The sequence below is a fragment of the Phalacrocorax aristotelis genome, chromosome 1 (assembly GCF_949628215.1).
Source record: "Phalacrocorax aristotelis chromosome 1, bGulAri2.1, whole genome shotgun sequence".
In the NCBI taxonomy this organism is placed as follows: Eukaryota; Metazoa; Chordata; class Aves; order Suliformes; family Phalacrocoracidae; genus Phalacrocorax; species Phalacrocorax aristotelis.
In genome coordinates, this window is record NC_134276.1 from 65715915 (window position 1) to 65736753 (window position 20839).

Here is a 20839-nt window from a genome sequence, read left to right on the forward strand (position 1 = left end):
ATTACATTGAGAAAGGAGATGTACTCTCTGCTCTGTGCCACAACACAGAACATGTTGTCATGTCACTGACCTTGAATTCTCTCCCAAGTTTTTTGCTCTTAACTTTGCTTTTTTCATCTGTCTGTTCTTTTGATCTAATGTCATTTTTTTTTCAGCTGAGACAACATACATGATGATTCCAGTGTGAGGGAAATCCAGATCACTGGTTCAAGCCAATGTCCTCTGAGCACAATCAAATATTATTAAAAGATCTGTGTACTCCTCTTGCCTTTTATTTTTCATGTCATCATCTGTTTGTAGTGCTTAAGCCGTACCTATTTCCAGGCGTTTCCTGCTTGAAATCTGCTTAGCACACTGATACTGTAGCTTCCATATATCACTTCTAAACCTTCTCCTTTGGGAATATACTGCATGCATGCTTTCTGAAAAAAAAGTAAGTCTCAATGCCCTCCAGGAAAAGCAGAAATTGCAGACCTAATGATGTAGCTTTAGCGTTCTGTGCTTGGCTGTTGTGGAAGGAAGCCTTTCTGAGGATGCCGAATATGCAGCAGGGAAGACTGGCTTGGTGAATACTTTATAGCCTAGAATGATTGTAGTAGTTATTTCCACAATACTTTTATCCATGCGTCTGTAGGAAATTCAGTAGGCAATTTACTTCTGTTAGTTGAGGATGAAAAAGGTTATCAGGTGATTTGATAGTGAGCTGGAGGTACAGGTGCTGGTGAAGGGTTACTACTGTCAGCAGATAGCTCTACAGTCTAAACAGACAGACACAATAAATTCTGATTGGAGGCTGAAGCTTAATAAATTCAGATTAAAAGGCAGATTTTATTAACAGACAAAGTAATCAGCTATGACAATAACATACCTAGAACTTTGATAGATTCCCAAACCGTGCAGTGTCTGCACACCTCTGAGGTTTGTTTTTACAGATCAGATTAGATGATGCAGGTGGTTCCTAACGGCCTTAAAATCAGCAGTGAATCGCATACATGGCCTCTGTGAAATCAGTAGCAGTCTTCCACTCTAAAGGAGACTTTTCTAAAATTTGTCTCCATTTCAGTTATGAGCTGCCAACTGCCCTGTAAACGTAATCACTGAGATTTTTAAATTAAGTTTTATATACTCTTTTTCTCTTTCCTTTTGCAATTTCACATTATAGCTTGGTCTACAGTTGTTGATTCCCTGCTCTACAAAGATGAGCTTCACCATGCTCTTGGTAGGTGATATCAGTGCCATCACTGACCAGGGTAGGAATGAGTACTCAGCCTGTGGGTAAAAGGTAAGTCAGCTTTTATTCACTATGGCACAGCTCTCTAAGGTTTTCTTTTTATTATTCTTTGGAGAACTGGTCAATAATAAAGTGTGGTTATACCAGTCTTAGTTCCTAACATGTTTAAAATTTGGTTAGGTCCTTGAAGTAGAGGATTTTTAATTTTTTTTTAATGTTATAATGAGTTTTTCTATATTTTCCCCAGTACCTGTGTTTGTCCTTTCCTCCCTTCCAAAAGGCAGACTTTATGGGTAACCAGCTTGCTGCTGCCTGTGACTACTTTTACCTGGAGCTAGTAGCCAAATATAATTTCTCTCCAGTTGCCCAGCTGCAGCTGTGGTCAAGAGAAGCAAAGAAGCATGCGAGAGGAATCACTGAGTACTGAATATGGGGTAAAAAGCTAGCTTTTGCCACAAATTCCCCAGCAGTACTTCTGATTTCTGCCACTCATTCCATACACAGCCGGAAAAGAAGATATTCAGTGCTTGTTAGTCCCTAGCTCACTTAGCTGCAAGCTCTTATGGTGTCCAGCTGCCCAACAAATTTTGCCAAGATTTTAACTGAGAGGCAGCACCTTCATCTCCACTCCTGCTTCTGCAGAGTGAGCAGAACAGGGAGGTCACGGTTCCTGTCTACTGTGGTCTCCATTGCACGTGCAGCCCAGCCTGCTGTCTCCCTGGCACTGCTCAGCTGTCATCACATCCATCCCCTGGCTCCTGCACCTTTGCAAGACACGTAATCTAAAATTTGGATTATTTTCTTTTAACTTAAATTACTTGGTGTCTCACACTCAAGGACCTATCTAAGTTTTAAAAGTGTGATTAGGGAATATAAAAGTATAAGCACCCTTTATATAAAAGCCAACTTACATTTTCCACATCAGTTGAGTGATTTCTCCAGGCCAAGTCATCAACGCTGGTTTCCCTGTCTGTACACACTCTGGGACATGTTTCTGGGAGTCCACAATCTCTAGCTATGTGCTTTTGTGAACCAACTTGCAAAAGGAAAAAGATAAATTTCTTACCAGTATGAGTATCTGCCAGGTCAGAGATGTATATTGATAAAAGATTTTACTCAAGATCTGATAATGGTCTAAACCTGAATCTTGCATTTGATGGAGCAAAATGGTCTTTGACAGCTATATTATTTTGCATAGAAAATTGAGAACTTAAGCCTTTTAATTAGAAGAGTATTTGTTGTTCTGTGGGGTAGCTGATGGTAGCTGATCTAGTCCAGTTGGATCATACCAGAAGTCAGAGTGGTCTTACTTCTCATGCACAGACCCTTGAGCACATTAGGATAAGCGTAACACTCCTGCTTTGTAAGAGGAAAACAAGTGCAGAGAGCTTGTTCAAGACATCCGAGATTCAAGAATTAAATTTCAGTCTCCAAGCTGTCGTTTGGTCTGCAGCCTCAGTAAGTGTGATGTTTCACATAGGCTGGTTGGCCTTCTTTATCATCAGTATTATGTGTTTAACCTTTAGCTATCCCAAATTTTGCATTCTGTGTGCTAAACAAAAACATAAAAATGAATCCCTGTTTTGTTTGTTCACTACTATGAATGTTGCAAATCAAGAACACGCAAACATACATTACTTTTTATACTACATGGGCCTTTGGTTTTCTAACTGTAATGTGTCTAGGAGCTAGTGTAAGTAGGGCTGCCGGTGTATAGCTATGTCAAAATTCATGCCTCCCAATTAACTCATAGTGCTTGATCTCAGCAAAACTACTAAACTCTGATATTTTTTTTTTTTCCTTCAAAGAGAAGGCATCTATTTTCAGTCACATAACAGGCTGGTTTTTTTAATTAATCGTACCATACCCATAAACGGGTTATTCTTCTGGGCTTTGATCTGCCAGCACAGTTTGGGCTGGGAGTTCCTTCAGCTTGAAACTTGCTGGCATTGGTACAGTTAAGTGTGACGCCATGGCCTGAACACTTCTGCAAATGCTAATGTTTATCTATCTTAAAGAAGTGCTGAAAAGGGAGTGATGGTAACTTATTTTCAGGCCTGAAATATATTAAGCATAGAGCTGCTAAATGACTTGGCCATAGTTACCCAGGAAGCGTGGGGCAGAATTCTGAATTGTGTGGAACCTAAAACTCTTTAATTTCTACTTTCCAATATTCTGTCAGTGTGACAGTCTTTGTTTGTTTGTTTGTTTGTTTCTGTTGCACTGGTATTTCAGTACAGTCTGTTTCGATGCATTTAGGTAAGCAAGAAATCTGGGTGACTGTATGTGAGGGACGTGTTGTATTTGCTGCGTACAACTCTGGCAATATTTATCTGCTGTTTAATCACTGAGATTGTGTTGAAACTGTTGAATAGGGCTGTGGTGGTTCTGACTGTAGTAGATCTCCTTGCTGTACTTCATCCAGTGATTTCTTCAATGATAATATTTTTATTTCACCTAACCTTTTCTTACAATAGCATATGTATGCTCCATGGGAAAGTGCTAGGGAGTAGGGTTTTTTCAGAAAGCTTCTTAGCATAAATCAGTTTTCATTAAAAGACTGTATTAATTGTACTGAATTATTTTTTCCATTCATCGCCCTGTGAAAAAAATGACTTCAGATTTGGTAGCCGAGCCCAGACCTATTAAAAACCAAAACAAGACACTCTGCCCCAGCAGCCAATTTGACCAGCATTGGTTGTGTGTTTCTCTCTCTTAAGGTCTGTCGGTTGAACTATAGATGAACCTCTCCCTTATTTTGATTGGGATTAGTGTCAGACTAATTGACCTTAAGAGGCCCCAGTTGCTGCCTTTCGGCACTGACACACTGTGGTGATTTCAGTCTTTGCAGTTTCCCTGTTGTCCAGCACCTAGTTGTCTTGGTCTGCTCAGCTATTCCAGACTGGAAGAACCACATTTTCTAGGCTTTCAGATGTATGTGGTCATCCCTAGTTGAACGTGGTATAGCCTTGCTGAGCAATGGACCGAAAAATACTTCATCCTCATGTAAATACATCATTCTGCATCTCTCCAGGGAATAGAACTGCCCATCTTCTTAGCATCATCGCTGACTATTCAGTCATGTCCATCTAATCAAGGTCTTGTAACGTTGCCACTGGTTGTCACTGCTCAGTGCGGCGCATAAGGGTGTCATCCCCCGTGGTCCTTAAAGAACTGCCGGAGGTGGCCAGTGGATCACAGCCGTGTAGCGGGGGATGCTGGATTGGGGGAGTGGGAAGAAAGCAGTTTTATTTTTATTGCTCTAGGAGAAGGCTGGGAAAAGCATCAGGAAGACTTTGTCCTTTGTGGATTTGGCAGTATGCCATCTTGTCTTGACAGTAGTGTGGGATCTCTTCTTTTATTTTAGAAGTTCTTAACAGTGACAATACTTCAGAGGAGGTTTTTCATTCCTTTTCCCATGGCCTGTTGTCATGTTCACCATCCTTTTATTCTGAGATGTTCTTTGAGGAACTGAGCCTCTGCGCAAGACTTGCTGGAGCATTATACCTTTCCCTCCTCATTCAAGTGAATTTCCTGTAGTTCTGCTTCTTTGAAGCTATTGCGTGGATTTGTTTTCCAGCATCTCTGTGCAGAGCACAAAGGTCTGCTTTTGTTGTTGCCTGTGAGGTAGTCTGCACGTATTTGAGACTTACTTTTTAAAAAGCCACAAACAAAAGACCACTTTTTTTTTTTGGTAGCGGGGTATTATAATTGGCCCAGTTTGAGGAGATCTTGCTTTCCTGTACAGCTCAAAACTGACTAGAAGGTTGTGGGGCTACAGAATAGTGGCAGATGGTGACATACAGCTAATAAGCAGGGGCTTGTGCTCAGCTGTCAGTCAGAAGGCCCCAAAGCTTTTGAACAGAGGATTTCCATCCTGCCTCCTGCCAGGAGTTCAAGCCCTCAGAGTGAAAATCCTGTGAGATACCATCTTCAAAGTAGCAGAATTAGAGGTAATTTCTCCAAAGCACTGCATTTAAAAAAAAAAAAAACAAACCCAAAACCTAAACAACGCCACCTAAAAGGGTGTACCTTCTTCAAATAGCTAACTCGGAAGAGCGTTACGCTCGTGAAAACTGACATTAACAACTGCTCGCTGAGAAACACATCCAGAATCTTAATTTGAGGGAGAGGGGGGAGGGGAGAAGAGTGATTGGGAGAATTAACTGCTGGCAGCGCTGCAGCAGTGTCTGCTGTGTTCGTGGTGACTAATGAATCTTTGCCCTCTCAGTGGCAGCAAAAACGCACAACTGCCTGGCCTCACGAGCCCAGCAATTACTGCTGGAAGAATCGGTAGGAAATGGAAGCGAAGTATAACTCTTTGCTGCACCGAGTAACAAAAAGCAGAAATGAGCTATGCTAATGAAGTGGAAAGGGTTTACTTGCATTAAATAGTTTTTTACCTCTTGCTATTTAAGAAGATTTACCTGCAAGTCCTTCAATTTTGTGCAGATTTTTCCCATTATTTGGTAAGGGAAGAATGCCTTTTAAAAACAGGGTTAGTGCTCTCTCTAAAACACCTGGGCTGCTCTGTTCACACACCGTGGAGAAACCCAGCCCAGGTGACTTGAGAAAATTGAGGTAAGAGCTGTTGTCTGAGCAATGTCTTGCTTTATACCTATCTTGTGTACTTGGCACGCTCAGGAGCCCGCAAACAATTGTGTGCGTAGTCCTGAACCTCAGCAGCTCTGCGGTCGCTGACGGGCGACGCTAAGGATCGCTACTTGGCCACCGATGATTCTGCCAGCTCTTCTGTTCTCCTTGGAGAGGAAAATAAATTTCTCCTGTGTTTTGTTCGTAGCCTAGCCAGAAGGAAGGCTAAGGACAGATACATAACCATAAGAGAGTTTGGAGAAGGGCAGCAGCGTTGGCGCTTTTATTTTTGTGCATCCTTCAGGCTTCCTGGTTGGGCTTGTTGAGAGTGGGGAACAAAGTGATTAAATTTAGTGAAACCATTTGCATGTTTTTCACAGTGAAAGCTCCACAAGGAGAGCACTTTGACCAAGGTCCTTTGTATATTTAAAATAGAAATGTAATATCTGATATTCTGACAGAGCCTACCCACAGCGACACTGCTGTCAGAAACATACAGGGGTGCTGAGGATGCTGTTGACGGGCAGAAGAGATCTCTCTTTGCATATGGTTTTTACAAAGCCGAAGGAAAAGGCTGTTTTCGGTAAAATACCTTTCTGATGGGCATGGCAGAGATTTGAGGTTTTAGTTCTACTTTGCATTTGGTCTCTGCAAAACACCTTGGTTTACGTTCGTCATCTGTGAAGGTCAGAGGCTCTGGAGAGCTGTGGTTGTGCAGTGGCTTTGTGGAGGAACCTGGTCCGTTCTGGGGTGGCTGCTCGTCATGGCAGCATCAGTTCGCCTGAATCACTAAACTCATTAGTGGCTGAATCTTCTGTGCAGGCTGAGTGAAGTGGAGAAAGTGATACATTGTGCGATGTTATTTGTAAAGGATTGAAAAGTAATTAGAAAAGTATTTTTTAAATGTTAATGCAATTTTTTTTTCTTTAGACTAGTGTATTTCAGCATCTGCAGCTGCCTGTGATTAATCTCTGACCTGTTAATCGCTGTGTGCCTCAGAGGTTAACCCTCACAGCTACAGTGATATCGCTGTAAATGGAAGAAAAAATGCACATAACTTTGTTTTTGGTTTGTCTGTTCATAGTACTTGTATGCAGTCACGAAGGAAGCAGCCGGAGATGTGGTGGACAGGGGGACCTCCTTTCTGGGTCTCTTGGAGTCTTAGCACACTGGGCATTTCTTGCTGGAGCAGAAAAAACAAACGGGTATGAATATTAATTAATAACTTCTTGATTCTTCTGAGTCTGTGTTTTCCTACGGCAACTGTTGTAGACCTGCTATAGAAATTTTCAAGTGAAATTGGAGTCGTTGGGACTAAGGTATCCATGTACTTCTAAAAAATGTACGGTGTTCTTGAGCCATCTGTGTAATAGTTACAATTTTAATAAGACAAACTCTTAAGTAATCTAAAATTTACCAAGTTTGAGGCAGAAAGTGAACCTGGATCGATTCGCAAGGACATATATGTATGGGGTACATGCTTTCAAAACAATTGAATGTAGGCAGAAAGTGTGAAGAACAAATATGTGCTAGTCACTGGCAGTAACATCTCTATAGCTCCAAAAATGAGCCATTTAGCTTTTTTAAAAAAATTTTGTGAATCCTCTCGCATCGTACCTAAGTAATTCAGTGGTGCAGGTAAGTTGAAACTTGCAAATCAAATTCAATGTCCAAGAGGGTAAACGTTTTAAGGCCGAACGTCAGTCCCGTTTGGCTGTACGCAAAGCAGCCGTGCAGCAGCAACAGCAGCTGGCTGTTGGCTCTTTTGTAAAATTACGTCAATTCCCGTCCAACTGGCTGGTCCATACAGTCATGTAGTCTTTCTGTGGAAGTAGCTGCTTTAAATACAGTTGAAAGGAGCCCTGACACAGGCAGCTAGGGAGTAAGTGTCTCTCTTCCCAGCAAGTAATGAGCTACTGAAGCTTGAGGAGTGGAGGTCTTTTGTGGTCTTCTGGACGCTACACGGAGGTGCACGCAGTTAGGTATCTGTGGGAGTTACCTAGCCTGTGCTTGCGTTCTGCGAGAGCGCTGCGCTAGTTCCCCCAGGAGCAACGAGGGACCAGCTGAACCAGGCTTTAAAATTCTGAAATCTAACATACCCAGAACGAAAAATGAAACCAAGGTTGTTTGTGTATCTGAAGTTGCAGCTGACCCTGAAGGAGGAATTTGGTTTTACTTTGTTAAAAGGGTGAGTTCATTTTTGCGTGGTGTACGACAGATCGGTATTAAATTGTCAGAGATTAGCAAACAGCACGGCGTTCTCCAGGCTCGCCTGACTTGGGTTCCCGTGGCTTTTCCAAACAGCTTTCTCAGAAACTACTTTATTCTACAGATGAAGGGAAAGCGGGAGAGTATAACTGGCATCAGCAATACACTCTGTCTCCTGTGGCGGTGTTAAGGTGACCCTTCTCAAACACCTGCTGTACCAATCCTGTTTATCTCGCGCGTTTCAGGAAAGGAGGAGCTTTTTGGGTTCTGTGAATCAGGGCATCGGCTTGTAGGCTGCACTGCAGGCAGCCCAGCCAGTCCTCCCACGCTTGTGCCTGGCTCTGTGGTTTCAAAACGGCTCTGTGCAGAGCAGGATGTTGAAACATTACAATTGCGCTGGCTTTCAGGGGTGCTGATGGCATCGTGGGTAGGATTCTCCTGTTAAGTAGACAGGGTGCTAAGGTGATGCCGTTGGAGCTTGGTGTGTATCAAACTGGTTATGCGGTAACCTGAGAAATAGGTGCTTAGCTGCCTTGAGGCCAGGAGCCTGTGCACAGCTCTTGTTTCAGAGCAGTATTTGGACATCCAGGGTTGACTCTCAGGATGGCTTAAACTCTCACTCCTGCACCTTGCGGAGTGTATGAAGTTGCTGTTTTGAAGGAAAAGACACTCAAAGCTGCCCCGGTAACACCTAGTCATAAACTCGTGTTCTGCTTTGGCTGTGTTTTATATCGTGATCCTTCACAAAACTCTCATTTGGCACGGGACTCGGTAGGTCCTTAGTGACGTACAGGCAGCTGCGTCCCAGCCGTGGCTGAGCTTCGCAAGGCTTTTAACCACCCAGCGACTGGAGCCCAGGGCTGGCTGCTGAATTATTCTGCAGTTGTTTTCCTCTGCTCCGGTGGTGTAAGGCAGCAGAAGTGGCTCCCGCAGCCCAGCCTGTGCTCTGGCTGTGGCAGGGCTGTGCTGCCTGCTCCCCCAGAGGTTCAGCGCTTGAGGACTGGGGCAGGGCACACGCTCTCAGGCAGCTTGTAAGCACGTAGGAGGCACTAAGAGAGTGTGCCTTCATTTCTGCTGTGGTACAGCTGTCACTGTAGCCCTTACAGGCTGATCTAATGGAGGCCCCAGGGCGGTGACTATGGCCCCGTTAAAAAAGCATCTCTTGTCCCCGTCCCCACGTCCTTCCCCCACCCCCTGCAACACAAAACAAAAGTGAGTTACCCAGCCAGTGGGGAGGGAGTTAAAAGGCTGCCGGGTGAGGCCTCAGTCTTCCTCTGAGGGACGGATTGGTAGGTAAAAGGAGACATGGAACACCACCTTACCCACTTTTTAAGCGTGTTTTCCTTTGGCATCCTTTGGTCCTGGGGCGTTTCTCACTCAGTCACATGCTGTGCCATGGGAAGGGAAATACTTGTTAAAAAAAATTCAGCCAAAGGTGGTCTGCGATGCAAGAGTCTGAGAAACACGGATGTTTGCTTAAGAGGCCCTCCTGACAATGCTGACAGACATTCATGGCTCCAAAGATTATGTCCACCACCTTACGAATTATACAAGAGTGTTCAGATTTTGTTTATAATGTTGGTTTTTGTTTTTCTTTTTAGTCAAAATCCCTTTCTAGTGGCTGCATTCGGAGCTTGCTCTCTTACGAGGCAGTCTAACCACCAAGCCTTTCAAAAATTCGGACGTTCAATGACCGCCTCTGACATGGTTTCAGAAATTGGAACAGCTTTTAGCAAACTTTTTGAAACCTGAAGCCAAAGCAGCAGAGAAGAAGAGAAGGAAGAACAATGACTGCAAGAGTAATTACATTTACCGTAGAATTTACATAAGTAATGCACCCTTTCAAGTGCTGTAGCAGCATTGGTATGCTAGGTAGGTGGTTTTTTTTTATTTTTAAGAATAGAAAAATATGATTAATGTAGATATTTTTTAAGAGTTTGGAATACAAAAATGTTTTGGCTGAAATAAGCTGTAGTTGCAGATCTGTTATAATATAATAAAACTAAACTGAAAGTATTCCTCTGTTCTTTTTGATAGTTATTGAGCAATAACTAAAGTGTGAACAGCAAAAAAAGAAATAATGCACTTGATACTTAGATAAAATTCTTCCACCAGCTCAGCTGAATTTCTTGGATTGCACCGAGGTTGTCATGTTTTCATTCTTAGACCCTCTGTCTAGAATTAGCTATTGCACTTCATTTTTTGCCATGCTAGTATATTAAGAAGCAAAAAGTAAGCCTCTTTGGAAAGGGAATGCATGAGCGTTGCTGTAGATTTTGAATGTAATTAGTTGCCTTTTCCCATTCCCGGTCCCAGAGGCAGCGTTCATTTTGCCAAGACACCCCTTCCTGCAACGTCTTGGGGTTTGTTTTGTTTTGTTTTTTTTTTTTTTCAACAGGCTCCCCCATCACAGAACAAGGCTATACTGTAGGTATCTTAGCATGAAACAGTAATTACGCTTACCTGAAAAAAAATGTTTTATTCCATTAGCTGGCCTTGACTCCTGTAGAACTCAGTACGATGAACTTTGTGAAATTACCATTTGGAGAGGTACTAGAAACTTAGTAGAAACTAAAAACCGTTTGGAAAGGGGTAAGAAACTTAGCGATACCTAACTGACCCGGTCAGACGCTCAGTGATCGTGGAAGAGCGAAGTGCTTTTAAGACTCAGATTGCCTGCTGAGTTGGAGCCCTGAGGAGATCAGCGTACAGCTACATAGGCAGCTAGCCATTAACCAGCAGGAACAGGACGTACCTGTGCCCTTAAAGTTGTGCAGGCAGCGTTTGCGGTCGGCGTTTGCGCTCCGAGTGGGGCACGTGGGTTTAGGGGCTTTTCGCTCGATCCTTAGCAAGACAGCCAGGGCTGGCGCTGTTAGGGCCGTACCTCTGGGGCTTGCTGGCAGGGCGGATGCCCGCGTTGGGTATAAAGGGGAAGTTGCGTGGGATTTTGCACAGTATCACTTCTTAAAGTTTGGGAAATTCAGTCAAAGCTTGTAGGGATTGAAGCAATATGGAGAGAAGGGCAAGTTCACGCCAAGTAAACCTAAGTGGCTACCGCCCTTAAACCTACAGTCGAGCTCCAGGTGTGCATGTGTACTCGTTCAAGCGCAGGAACAAGCGTATGATGTGTCTAGTTATTGCAGTAGATGTTACATCTTCATTGCAGCTGCTCTTTTCCAGTCATCTAGCCCTAGATTGGAACATGGGGCCACGCATACCAGTCAGGTTGCGTTCTCCTACCTTGCAATAGCTGCCCGCAGAAAGCACCTGGAATTGGAAAGGCTGCTCTGAGTATTTCCCTTCAGCCCTTAGAGTTGATATTTCTGGATGCACTGTGACTACTACCTCACCCCGATGCAATTTTTTTTTTTTTCTTTTTAAACCAGTTACCTATTTTTAAAATAGGTTTTTAAATGTTTGCTCATTTTGGTCTATGAGTATTCACAGAGTTTTTAGATTAGAGCAACGTCTACTCGTAAGAGATGGGATTTTTTTGTGTTTAATTTAAGCAGTTTTGTAAACTGTCTACATCTTTGGGGACACTAAGCTACTGTTGTTTTTTCCCCCTAAAACTATTGGAGAAGCCCCACTCCTTTTAAATAAAATCAGAAAGTTAAAACTGATTTTAAAACAGCTACTGGATTTTCTTGAAACCGAGCATTTGTTTCGTATTCAGAACATCAGCAGTATTAAAATCTAAATGGCAGTTGTAGGCAAAGTCAATCACTTAGAGCTCAGTACAGATTTCAACCTGCCCTGTTGGTTTTAAATCTACACAGAAGTTGTAACTCTGTTATTCACTAATGTATCCAAATTGTTACAATTTTTAAACATTCTGGAAATGTAGCAGTTTCTTTTGGTAGGAAATAAAAATAATAGCAAATGAATTGTGTGTACGTTGTTTGGTGTGTTCTGGTGCCATCTCCCCCAGAAGCTGAGCTGACTGTTCACCATTCATCCTGGTTTATGGGACCAATACGGCCAGTGGCGCATTTAAAATACCAACAGTATCAAATCAGCCTCTGCCAAAGTGCTGAGGAAGACACACACCCCCCACACACCCCCCGGCCATTCTTCTCTAGGAGCTCCGATAACCAGAAAGGGAGCAGGAAAACAGCTACGCGTTTCAGTCTCAACAAGACAAAAGAAAATCTTGATCCTTGTGAATAGATTACTTGTGTGAATTGTATTTTCAAATTAAATTCCTTGTCGCTGAACCCATGTTCTTATTTTTGTTATCTTCTCATAAATTGATTTGAAGAAAGTATGCCGGAGGGTGAGCATGTACAGGCCCCCTGTAAACTTCAGCCACTAGCCCACAGGTTGCCCCGTGTAAGGCAGCCCTCGCGGCATCTACCGCCAGCCACGGGATGGTTTTTTTTTAAAAGCACAAACATGGCAAAAGAAAAAAGGCAACTGAACAGGTAATGACTAAACATCCTGATTTTATCTTTGCCATTCTGATGGCGAGATGCTGAGCCTGCTGCGCTCCCAGTGCTTGGGAAATGCCAGTGTATTCTGTGCAAAAGCAAATGGGGAAGACACGGAGCCTTACAGATAACTGCGTGTTATGGTTAAACTTCACAGGCCCAAACCAGCAACACTGCAATAGGGAAATACTTCAAGGCTAAAAGTGTCCCTCCTCCTGTGTCCGAGAGGAACACAGTTGTTTTAGCTGGTGGGCATAAAAATACTTTCACCATCAAAGACAGGCCTAAGTTCTTGCCTCTGCCTTCACTATGTTTTAATTCTCAGTCCCAGCACAGCAAAAGAGACAACACAGGTGCTTCCGTGCTGCCCTCTAGTTCAGGTGGTTCCACCGCCTGTGCTGCGTACGGTATTTATTTACCGGGTAGTAGCATCAACAGTTTTGCTCAGACTGTGTCATGGCTTTGGACCAGAATGGCTAACAAAGATTTTATTTGGCAAGCATTAGTATTTACAACTGTTGCCGAAGCAGCTGAAATTAAAAAAGAAAAAAAGAGTCCAAGGATGAAGGCTCAGCCTTTTTTCTCAGCCTGCTGCTCCGCTCGCCCTCCTTCCACAATTTCCCAGGTTGAACCAGCAGCTCTGTCCTGTAGGAAGAAGCAAGCGGGTCAGCCCCAGCCGTCTGCGTCACACGGGTATCAACACACGTGGCGGTAGTTGGAGGCACAGGTTTTAACCAAGCAAAACTATTAGTCCAGTTAGGTGAAAGGTGGCGACACCATCTCACAGGAATGTCATTGTTACTAATAAGGCTCAGTTGGAAAACAAACCCAGACCATTCTGCCCAGTAAAGAAGGAAGAAGCGCCACACTAGAAGCGTCAGTCACCTCTTTGGTGTGGGATGCAGCAGCGGTGTGTAGCCACGCTCTGTGAGCGAGACATGGGGTGCCAGTGCAGTGGCACAGGCTGCCCAGGGAGGCTGTGGAGTCTCCTTCCCTGGAGATGTTGAAAAGCCGCCTGGACGCGTTCCTGTGCCCCCTGCTCTGGGTGTCCCTGCTCAAGCAGGGGGGTTGGACAAGATGATCTCCAGAGGTGCCTCCCAACCCCTGCCACTCTCTGAGTAACTTCTGTTAACCTCAGCCAATTGCTTTTTCTTGTTTTAATGGCTCATGTACATGGAAAACAGCTCACCGCCAATACATGGGAATATATTGCCTAACATATCTAATCTCTTTCTGAATTTTAGGATAGTAGCCTGTTGCTGTAAATAGCCGTAGTGCAATACTGTCATATTTTTGAAAGAGAACATTACAGTCAAACTGAGCACTTCCAGACTGTTAAGATCTAGCTGTTGACGGCAATTGTTGAAAATAAAAGTTAACCTGAATATTGAAATGTGACAATGTTACACGAGCTCTGACTCATCAGAGAGGCTGGAATACAACGTAGAATTTTCTTTACGTTAAAGTGAAAACTGCTTTTGATGCGTAAAATACCTAATTACTACCTTTCACTTAGCAGAGGTTAGCTTGCATTTCAAGCACACCATAACGACATGAAAAGACCAGTGGATATTTTAATCAGTTTGTTGCAAGTTCTGTAACTGCAGACAAACAGAACATCATCTGCATTGAGCAGCATGAGAGAAGAAACCAGTGTACAGAAATGACAGATTTACAAGCTGAAGGAGAAATTACCCGTTCTACAAAGCTGATTTTTAAGGGAATTAAGTGACTAGCATTCTCTAAGTTGCTGCTCGCACCCTAGAGTGGCCAAGCCCTCCCTGCCCAGACCCAAACCAAGGGTTCCTAGTCTGCACTGGCTGGAGATGAGGCTCGCCTGCTTCATCTGTTCTGCTGCTTTTCCTCCTGCACATGGACTTTAGAAGTTGCTGGCTGACTTCAGCCGCACGTGACAGCAGGAGAGCGTGTTAACGGATGCATTACCACCTGCGCATCGTGGGGCTCGTAAAAGTTTAATGGAAACCAGAGGCTGGGTAGAAAAGAGAAATTCAAATTACTTCCTCAAGCGCTTATTAGGCACGCAGGGCCGGCCTGCTGGGCATGGCATTACTTTTTGGCAGCAGCCAACCCAGGGCAGCCAACCCGCCCAGCCAAGCAGACTCGTGCGGCGCACGAGGGTGGCGAGAGCCCTGCTTTGGGTAGGGCCGTGTCTTGTCACGCGTCTGCTCTGGGAGCAGCAGGCGAGGAACTGCAGAGCTGCATCGCTCCGTTTGCAGGACTCTTCTGGGATCTGCAAAGGCAAGAGCTGGGCAACGTTCACGGCACCTTCAGATACTTCCGCTCGTTCAGCAGCAAAAAAAGCAGGAGTTCAGCTTTGGAGGCGTGCTGTGTGCGCTCATACGCGCACGTGAGCTTTGTCTTCAGGAGCGAGTTATTCTGGGACAAGCAGGAGACAGATTATGCCGAGCTTCAGCTTATTAAAAAAAAATGGAAATAAACGGAATGGGCGGAATCCTGGCTAAGGCCAATTTCTAGGACCTTATTAAATGTCCACAAATCCCTTTAAAAACAACCCAAAACAAATCTTCCAAAGGGTGGGGGTGGGGTTGCAGCCATTTTGTCAAATAGATCAAAAGAGAGTCATCTTCCCCAAGACTTTGTCTCAGTGCAGTAGTTTGGATTTGCAAACTTTGACCGATAAGTAGAGCGAGGGTTTAGCTACGTACAAACAAGTTAAGGAAGCAGGTGTTCCAACTTCCCACAGTCTTCCTTTGCTTTCCCAGCTGTAGCTCGCCACCACTGCGCTTTGGCCCTCACCCCGGTTTGTATCAGCATGCTGACTTTCATCTGAGATCATGAGACAGCCGACCACACTTCATATTTGGTTTTAATAGGTTTGTTGACAAATGGCCGCTCTCCCATTCAGCAGTTAAGGAGGATCTATGCTGTCACTCGCTAATGTCATTGTGCTTTATATCCTCCCTTTGGTAGAATGACTCAAGCAGACTATGCAAGGCTCAGTTTCTGACAGAAGGGAAAAAAAACCCAAGCAGCACGAAGGGAGGGAGAAAGACACTGGGGAGAAAGCAGAGGATTATTCTGCATGTAAGGAGCAAGAGTGACCCAACAGGGGCTGTAGCTGAGGTGAGAAGGGCACTGAAGCAAGAGGAACTGGAAGAAGCAGCACCCCTTGAAGTAATGTCTCCAGCTGGTTTCAAGGTGCTACAAGTCAGCTGGTGAAGGGATTTCTCTTGAGCAGAGGACACCACTGGGGTAATGGAAAAGAACAGTGGTATTCGGTAGAGGCTAAAAGTCGAAAGCAGGGTGGAGAGAGGAGCGGGGTACAGGAATCGGGCAAAGTACTTATGGCTCAGGAACCATTCAGAATGGAGCTGCTGAAGATGAAAGAGGTTTTCTCATGAGGACTTACCACGGTTGGTGGGGGAACGTGGGGAGGGTAGAGGGAAGGCATTATTTTCCTAAGTCATCTCTGTTTACTTTCCAGTTCCTCTGCAATCTAAATTTTTAAAGATTGCACACACTACTCGTACCTTTCCTCCTGGATTGAACTTGGACAACTTGGGGATTTCTGAATATTACGGGATTTTCAGTGGCTAAATAACACACTCTTAGTAACTGCCAGGAGTAGCTACAGCTTGCAGAGACACAAGCTTGAGGGGGAGCAGAAGGGAAAAGTAGCAGTGCAACCAGGCAAGTGCTTAACTTCCACCTCCTGCTACTGCAGTCCTACAAGGAACAGGGCACACCACTGAAAGCTGCTGACAGAGCACAAAGGGCAAAAATAAATGCCATCTTAGAAAATGCCTAATGGCCTCACAAAGGGGTCACTGTCTTCTACCTTTATGTGGATTCCAAAGGCAGCAAGGTCTCCACGCAGACTATCGCAAGCCTCCAGGAGGGGTTTTCTCTCCTGCATTAACTGCTGCCTCTTTTCCTTCTGTTCTCCTTTCGGTCCTTCAGCTCCCGCGGCACCCTCCGCTGGCACAGCTTCTGCTGCTTCTTCCGGCAGAGCAAGCGCGTAATGACGGACCTTCGCACGGAACCTTACAAGCTCGTCAATGACGTTGGAGAGCACAGCTGAGTCACCTCCTCCCAGAGCCACCTAGAAAGCAAACAGGTTGCTTTACAAACATCTGAGAACAATTTAAAAACCAGCCCCAGCTCAGTGGCGTACACTGAGGCCTCGTCATCTCTCCTGGTCGTGTGTCTTCCATTGCACGGTACAATTAAAACGTCGCAATCTCACTAATGCTGCACAAAAGTTACAGCGCTGGCACACTTGGAAGTATTTCAGTGTACTCCTACACAGAACAGTGTCTGTCGTGGAGCAGAGGACTCTCACGGGAGCGTAGCATGCTGCGTAACCCAGCTGCAGAACTTGTCACCACAGGAAACCTAGATGCCATAAGCGCACACAAATTGAAAAGGGATTAGACAAATTAATGGAGGAAAGGCCTGGCAACAGCCATCCGACACAGCAAGGGAAGCCCAGCCACCAGCTCAGACAGTCCCTTGGCTGTAGACCTCTGCAGAGCTAGAGAGTGCACCAGCCCCTTACTCCGTGCCTTTGAGCTTCAGACCCTCTTTAAGAATGACAAACTGGGAAAATTAGGTGTTTTGGCTTTAAGTCTCTAGACTACCCTTTCTCCTTGCACCTCCCTGACTCCACAGAATTTTTATCTGATCCACCTTACCCTGTTTTCAGCCACCCAACAAGCCACCGCACACAGCGTATGTTTTCTGGCTGCTGCCTGGCCCCCTCCTCCCCTCAGCCACCTCCGAGCTTCCTCAGCCTCCTCTGGCTTGGCAGAAGCCTCGCAGGTCGGCAGCACCACAAGAAGGGAACGACCTCACTCCTGCTAGAGGGTTCTGCTCTGACGGCTGCCTGGCCAGGAGCTCAGGTGCTAGCAGAAGAGTAAGGCCACTCCTTAGCACTGGCACAGCCAGGCTCCTAGCCTTGCTCTCAGCAGAGAAACCATCCCTGTTTCTCATTAAAGGCAAACTCCTAAGGGGGAGGAAAAGGACAAACCTCCAACAACGAAGAAAATGCCATTGTAGTATTTTATCACTAAGACACAAGAGGGGGAGTGGACAATGGAGCAGTGAGATATAAAGCACACCAAGGCCGGGGGGTAAAGTCACTGGCAGCAATGCTCAACTGGGAGCTGAAGAGCAGCTGAGTAATTAAAGCCAGAGGGGACTGTATTTAGTCACCAAACAGCAGGATGGAAATGAAAGGGAGCGGTTTCAGAGGTCACTGACTGAAGCAAACAAACAAAGAGGAGGAGGTGGTGCTGAGGCGGGAGCTATCGAAGGGCTACAGTGTGAGATGCTCAGTGCTCTCCATAATCATAGAGGCAGCAAATTCTCCAAACTTTCAAAACATGCAAACATACTAGAGAAGAAGTTTATGAGACTGAAGAAGGTAATAAATCCAAGTGCCAGAAATGCTCCATCGTTACCTGGGGCAGGGAAAAGAGCAGGATGAATGCTTAAATACAGAAGGGAGAGGAAAGACAAATGATAAGAGGAGCAAGAGAGACGTCTACAGACACCACTGCCGAAGTTCAAACCAGGCATGCACTCATGACACAAAGGCAAGATGCTCTAAAAGGAGGGGCAGCTTTAGGAGATGGACCTATCCAATTTCCACATAAAACACTGCGTAGCCTCTCGGGCCTGATCTCCAGTTTCTTCTTCTGCAGTACCAACCCATCCAAAAGGCTTGTAAAAAGTTTTATGTGGAAGTCTGGCCCTCGCCTACCCCACAGGTGATCAGGTTTGTCCCTGGCTGCGCCCGCAATACATCACTCCTCAGCAGAGCAAAAGCCCTCACCTTTGCTCCTCAGCTCTAAACAGGCACGACGGCTTCCACCCACCGGCTAGACTCCCCAGCAGTAAGAAGTAAGGCTGCCTAAGAGAGAAACATTTCCCTAGATTTCTGTCTGGTTAGCCATGTCTTCTAGAAATTTCAGATGGATTCCTACAACCTGCCTGTGGCTGGCTAGGCTCCTTCTCTTGACGATGCAGAGAGACAGAGGCAGTCTTATTTTATACAGCCACCAGACTAAGATGAACTGCCCCTTAGCAACGCCTTTCTCTCTCCACCGACTACTGCAGAAGCACAGGCAGCTACGTTAGGCTGCAAGGCTAATTAGCTGAGATGAATCCCACCCTACGAGCAAGACAGACCCACAGGCTATACGGAAACATCCAAATGAAGAGGGCCCAAGCACGGCTCCCCACAGGCCCTACATTAAACAGCACAGCGGCAGCCAAGCCAGCCAGTCCTTGGCCAGAGAGCCCACGTGCTGGGACCTGTGGTGATCAGGGACTGCTCCCGGCAAGCCGCATGCCTGGGGCCACCTGGCTAAGGGGCGAGAAAGGTTGGACACTGAGCTATTGTGGCTGGTCTCGAGGTCAGAGAACAATCCCTGCACCACTTTATTTACTAGCTCACAGCAGCCCGCTGACTTTTCTGATGAAGAGTTTCATGGATTCATTTACCGGAAGCTGGAAAGAAAGAGCAGAGGGACAGAGAAGGGTCTGATGTGCTGCTCTTTCCTTCCTGCCTACCTTGCGCCAACGTCTTCTGCTGACCCTGCTGCCCCAGAGAAACATGCACAGCGGGCGAAAAAGAAAAGCATTCAGACACTTGTTTCATCAAGAATAAAGATGCAGCAGGCACCGGCGTACAGACAGCCCAGAATCTGGAGGAATGACTTTGACATCCAACTTACAGACAAATATAAGTGTTTAGTGTGCCGCTAAAAATTAACATGACAAACCATGGGTTATCAGGAGTAACACACAGCCAAATCATATCCAACCGCTGTTTTGAAAGAAATTTTGTGGAAAAATCCACAAAGAGGCAAACTAAATACATGAATTTATTGCTATACTGCCTGGCTTTCAAAGGAGTAATGAGGTTATTTACATTTTCTTATCCTCTTCTCCCCCTCCTCCCGCCAGAGAAATTTTTGCAGAAGAGTTTCTCTAAAGACAGTTCTCAACTTCTTGGTATTCAGCTCCAGATTTGAGCCGGAGAGGAGCACAGAACAGCCTGCTGGTCTCCAACACCTTGTGTCATCTTAAACGCTTGCCTTTGATACATCAGGATATCACCTTCATATTTATCACTTTCTTCTCTGTGCAGTACTTTGCTTTGTGCTTTTCTTTCCCCCCCCCGCCTCCATTCTCACCTTTCCAAGCACTAGAGGGTACGTAAGGTATTTCCAACAATGAGACCCCCGCTGCCCTCCCCTCCCCACACCCTGATGTGTCTCAAGGCAGCGCGGCCCCTTTCCCTCCACCCTGGCTTTCTGCAGAGGAGCTGGACCCTGGCTCCTGCTGCGCAAGGAGGTCACAACCGCGAATATTCGCAAGGCTATCGAAGTCAGCCTGGGTGCAACCATCAGAAAGAAGAGGAAGAGACAGGAAAAAGCGAGACACTTCACAGGGCCAACTTAAAAGGCCTCCAGTGCTAACTTTTTCTCATTTTGTTCCTCAAACTTTTATTTCCGCGGCACAATTGCTGCCGAAGTGACATGAGAGTATGTCAGAGGAGAAAAAAGTCCACACTTTGCTTTCTCCTGTTCTACCTGCTCACATGCTCTCCTAAGACATCACGGTAGAAATTGCAAGCAGCGCAGAAAGGTTTACTAAAAGCATAAATAACTTTGTTACATCTGATGCTTCTAGAAAGCGTTCCATAAAACATAACGCTGGCACTGCTACCATAGATGAGTACACATAGAAGAGATGTTTCGTACCTGTCTTTCACCGAAGGACATCCCGAGGGCATTAAAAAAGCCTTCTATATAGGAAATAATGCTTCCGTACACAACAGAGCTTCTCGGAGATCCAGCATCCTGTTTAAAAAACACTCAAAAGAGACCGTCCAGTCAATACATATTACAGAACTCAGCATCTCGCTGTAGCCTAGGTCCACAAGGGAAAATGATTACTAATTATATAGATATACCTCCACGAGTAACACCTGCCCCAATGGGAACTTTCACAGAGATATAAAAGCACCCACAACACAAAGGGAAAAGATTTAAGTAAACGGGGGAGGGGAAGAGCTTATAACCAGCATGCGCAGCAAGGAGAAGGGATGCGTGAAGCTGCCATGCCTTACATGCGTGCAGTAAATTAGAACTAAAAATAGCACTTCTGGGCATGAAAGGGCTGTGTGTATGAAAACAAAATAAAAGAACAAAATCCCAGCTTCAAGGGCACCTATAAAATAAATTATTAAAAAAACTGCAGCCCTTTTTTGAGCACCTTATTGATTTAAAACAATGTGAAGGTTGCTTTGAGATAGCTTACAGTGTTTTGTCATGCCCCAGTAGCACCAGCAAACACCAGCAGTAATGACAGAACAGCATTTTTA

General features: G+C 45.1%; 2 protein-coding genes across 12 annotated transcripts in view; one reads left to right on the forward strand and one right to left on the reverse strand.

The window, feature by feature from the left end:
- The window catches only part of NAXD (NAD(P)HX dehydratase), a 49714-nt gene extending 39666 nt beyond the window's left edge, over positions 1-10048 (forward strand). For all 6 annotated transcript variants that reach the window (XM_075090816.1, XM_075090855.1, XM_075090846.1 and 3 more), the window contains 2 exons: positions 6909-7029; positions 9634-10048. In XM_075090816.1, coding sequence (XP_074946917.1) covers positions 6909-7029; positions 9634-9784 — 272 coding nt within the window. In that variant the 3' untranslated portion in view covers positions 9785-10048. The remainder of the gene's footprint in view (positions 1-6908; positions 7030-9633) is intronic.
- Positions 10049-12916: 2868 nt separating this feature from the next.
- The window catches only part of CARS2 (cysteinyl-tRNA synthetase 2, mitochondrial), a 41027-nt gene continuing 33104 nt past the window's right edge, over positions 12917-20839 (reverse strand). For all 6 annotated transcript variants that reach the window (XM_075090899.1, XM_075090879.1, XM_075090888.1 and 3 more), the window contains 3 exons: positions 20217-20315; positions 16283-16546; positions 12917-13107 (listed from right to left, as the gene is read on the reverse strand). In XM_075090899.1, coding sequence (XP_074947000.1) covers positions 13033-13107; positions 16283-16546; positions 20217-20315 — 438 coding nt within the window. In that variant the 3' untranslated portion in view covers positions 12917-13032. The remainder of the gene's footprint in view (positions 13108-16282; positions 16547-20216; positions 20316-20839) is intronic.